Source organism: Filicampus tigris, chromosome 15 (assembly GCF_054856515.1).
Source record: "Filicampus tigris isolate MCC_2025a chromosome 15, RoL_Ftig_1.0, whole genome shotgun sequence".
Taxonomy (NCBI): Eukaryota; Metazoa; Chordata; class Actinopteri; order Syngnathiformes; family Syngnathidae; genus Filicampus; species Filicampus tigris.
In genome coordinates this window covers 4,896,216-4,898,425 of record NC_141231.1, presented here as the reverse complement: position 1 = coordinate 4,898,425, position 2,210 = coordinate 4,896,216, and the positions used below count along the sequence as shown (strand labels likewise).

The window sequence follows — 2,210 nt, the reverse complement described above, 5'->3', positions numbered from 1 at the left end:
GACATAAGGTTCTCCTCCTGCAAGTTTCATTAGTCTAAATTCATCTAAAGGTCAAAATGTCTCTGCATCTGATCCTTTCATTCAAAGGATGCTGTTCTAAAGGCACGCGTCCCAGAGGCAGGCAGAGGGCAGCGGGCCTGTTGTAGCCATTGTGCCTGAAAGAGCCAATCAGACAGCGAGCGTGTGCCGGGACTGTAGTATAAAAGGTGGACGAGTCATAGCGGCGCAAACAGCCCACCATCAACTGAACTGTAAGAAACAACCTCACCATGCAATCTCCTGGAAAGTCCCTGAAGGAAGCTCTGCTCTGTGCTCGGAGCGAGGATCGACTCACCGTTGGAGTCTATGAGAGTGCCAAAATAATGACTGAGTAAGTTGGAATAAGTTTCAGCGAAATGTTCATATTGTGTTTCTTTGAATTCTTTATCGTCACAATGACAGATCATCTAAAACAGTTGGGTTAAAAATAACACAATTTGGGGTCATAAATGGACCGATCCACAAATTGGGTCAATTTGACCCACCTTCTTGTGTTGTTTTGTACAAAACAGCCCGCATTTTGTGGTTGTTTTGTACAAAACAGCCCATTTTTGCAGAAAACAACCCAGAAAGTTGGGTCAACTTGACCCAAGTCGTGGATCGGTCCTTTTTTGACCCAAAATTGTGTTATTTTTAACCCAACAGTTTTTAGAGTGTCAAATCAGTTGCAGGAGCCAACCATGTTTTTTTTCTCTATGCTTTCCCAGTGATCCAGACAGCGTGTCCTTTTGCGTGCTGGCCGTGGATGAGGATTTCGAGTGTGACATCGCTTTGCAGATCCACTTCACGCTCATCCAGTCCTTCTGCTTCGACAACGACATCAGCATCGTCAGAGTGAGCGACAAGCTGCGTCTGGCTGAGATTGTCGCTGACAAGTCGGAGAAGCTCGAAGATGCTCACTGTGTCCTCATCACGGTACGTGCAGCTATAGTCCACTGCAAGACTTTGTGTTTGTGTGAAATGGGAGCACCGAGCGCGTGTCTAAATTCCGTCTCCTCTTCTTGTGTAAACAGAACCCATCCGACGGGGCTTGGGAGGACCCCTCTCTGGAGAAGCTGCACCTGTTCTGTGAGGAGAGTCGGCGCCTGAACGACTGGGTTCCCGAGATCAGCCTCCCCGGACGCTGATGCGGGACTACGCCCCTCTCTGTGAAGCTTCCCATGTAGGAAACACGCATCCTGATGAACAGGATGAGGCTGTCTCTGCTCATCCCTGGATACTCCTGAGGAGGATTCCCAATCCAGGCCGCACGGCGCCGGCCCAAGGGGCCCCCGTGGAACCGTCGCCTCTTGTCCCGTCCATGCCAAGATGACTCTCATTCTTTGTGTGAATGAGGTCAGGTATGCCTCAAGAGCGACACATCGACCCTCATTCTTTGTGCGGATGAGGTTTGGAGAGGAAGGAGAAGCGGCGTGTGCGCGCTGTGGTCTCACGGAGCACACGTCGCTCGTTGAAGCACGCGCAGCAGGAGAAGAAGCGGTGCTGAGGGAGAGGACTTGTTAAAAAAGACTTTTTAACCATGGCCTCTTGGCTGAGCAACATGACAACAGTTGCAGTCAGCGAAAATGTTTCCCACTTTCCAGAATTGTCTTAATTCTCTAAAGGTTTCACTTTAGAAGTTTAACAATGACAAAAAAAAAAAAGCTAAATATTGAAAAGAACCGATGCCTGTTCCCTAAAGGTTTCACTTCATTAGCGGTTAACTTAGTGAACTGATATTGACTTCAACTAACCTGCAAAAATGTCTTAAAAAAAAAAGAAATACAAAAAACAACTACAAAATGCTTACTTTGCCAAATGATTTGCCATATTAGATGCATATGAAAAAGTATTTTTAAGGAAGAAATAAAATGTTTGAATTCTTCATATTCTCTTTTCTTTCTCTGACTCTCCGCAGAATCCAACATTGTTGAATTGAAATTGTCCCTTTTAAACCTGTTTGACACTTTTGACTTTCCCTCTTGGGAAGTTTTTTGCAGGCTTATGTTCATGTTTTTCTCAGTATTGGTCAAGGTTAAAAGCAGATTACTCTTAAATTAATTTGACTCCCAAAAATCTTACCAAACATTCTCACAATAAAATGTCCCCTGAGATAGATTATTTATGATATTAAGATGAAAGGTTTAATAATGGATTAATGTAGATGCACACAAGATTAATCAATCAATTAA

The 2,210-nt window shown here is 44.6% G+C and overlaps 1 protein-coding gene across 1 annotated transcript; it reads left to right on the top strand.

Moving 5' to 3' along the window:
* The first annotated feature begins 269 nt into the window (after positions 1-269).
* LOC147135208 (growth arrest and DNA damage-inducible protein GADD45 gamma-like) lies at positions 270-1,778 on the top strand. Its single transcript, XM_086052998.1, has 3 exons — positions 270-370; positions 747-954; positions 1,053-1,778. Exons 1-3 carry the CDS (start codon positions 270-272, stop codon positions 1,164-1,166), a joined length of 423 nt encoding a protein of 140 aa, XP_085909124.1. The 3' UTR covers positions 1,167-1,778.
* The last annotated feature ends 432 nt before the right edge of the window (positions 1,779-2,210 follow it).

Excerpts from the sequence above, each read along its gene's own strand:
- LOC147135208 (XM_086052998.1), top strand. The coding sequence starts at position 270 with ATGCAATCTCCTGGAAAGTCCCTGAAGGAAGCTCTGCTCTGTGCTCGG. Across the intron at positions 371-746 it reads AGTGCCAAAATAATGACTGA|TGATCCAGACAGCGTGTCCT; the intron begins GTAAGTTGGAAT and ends ATGCTTTCCCAG. Across the intron at positions 955-1,052 it reads CTCACTGTGTCCTCATCACG|AACCCATCCGACGGGGCTTG; the intron begins GTACGTGCAGCT and ends TTGTGTAAACAG.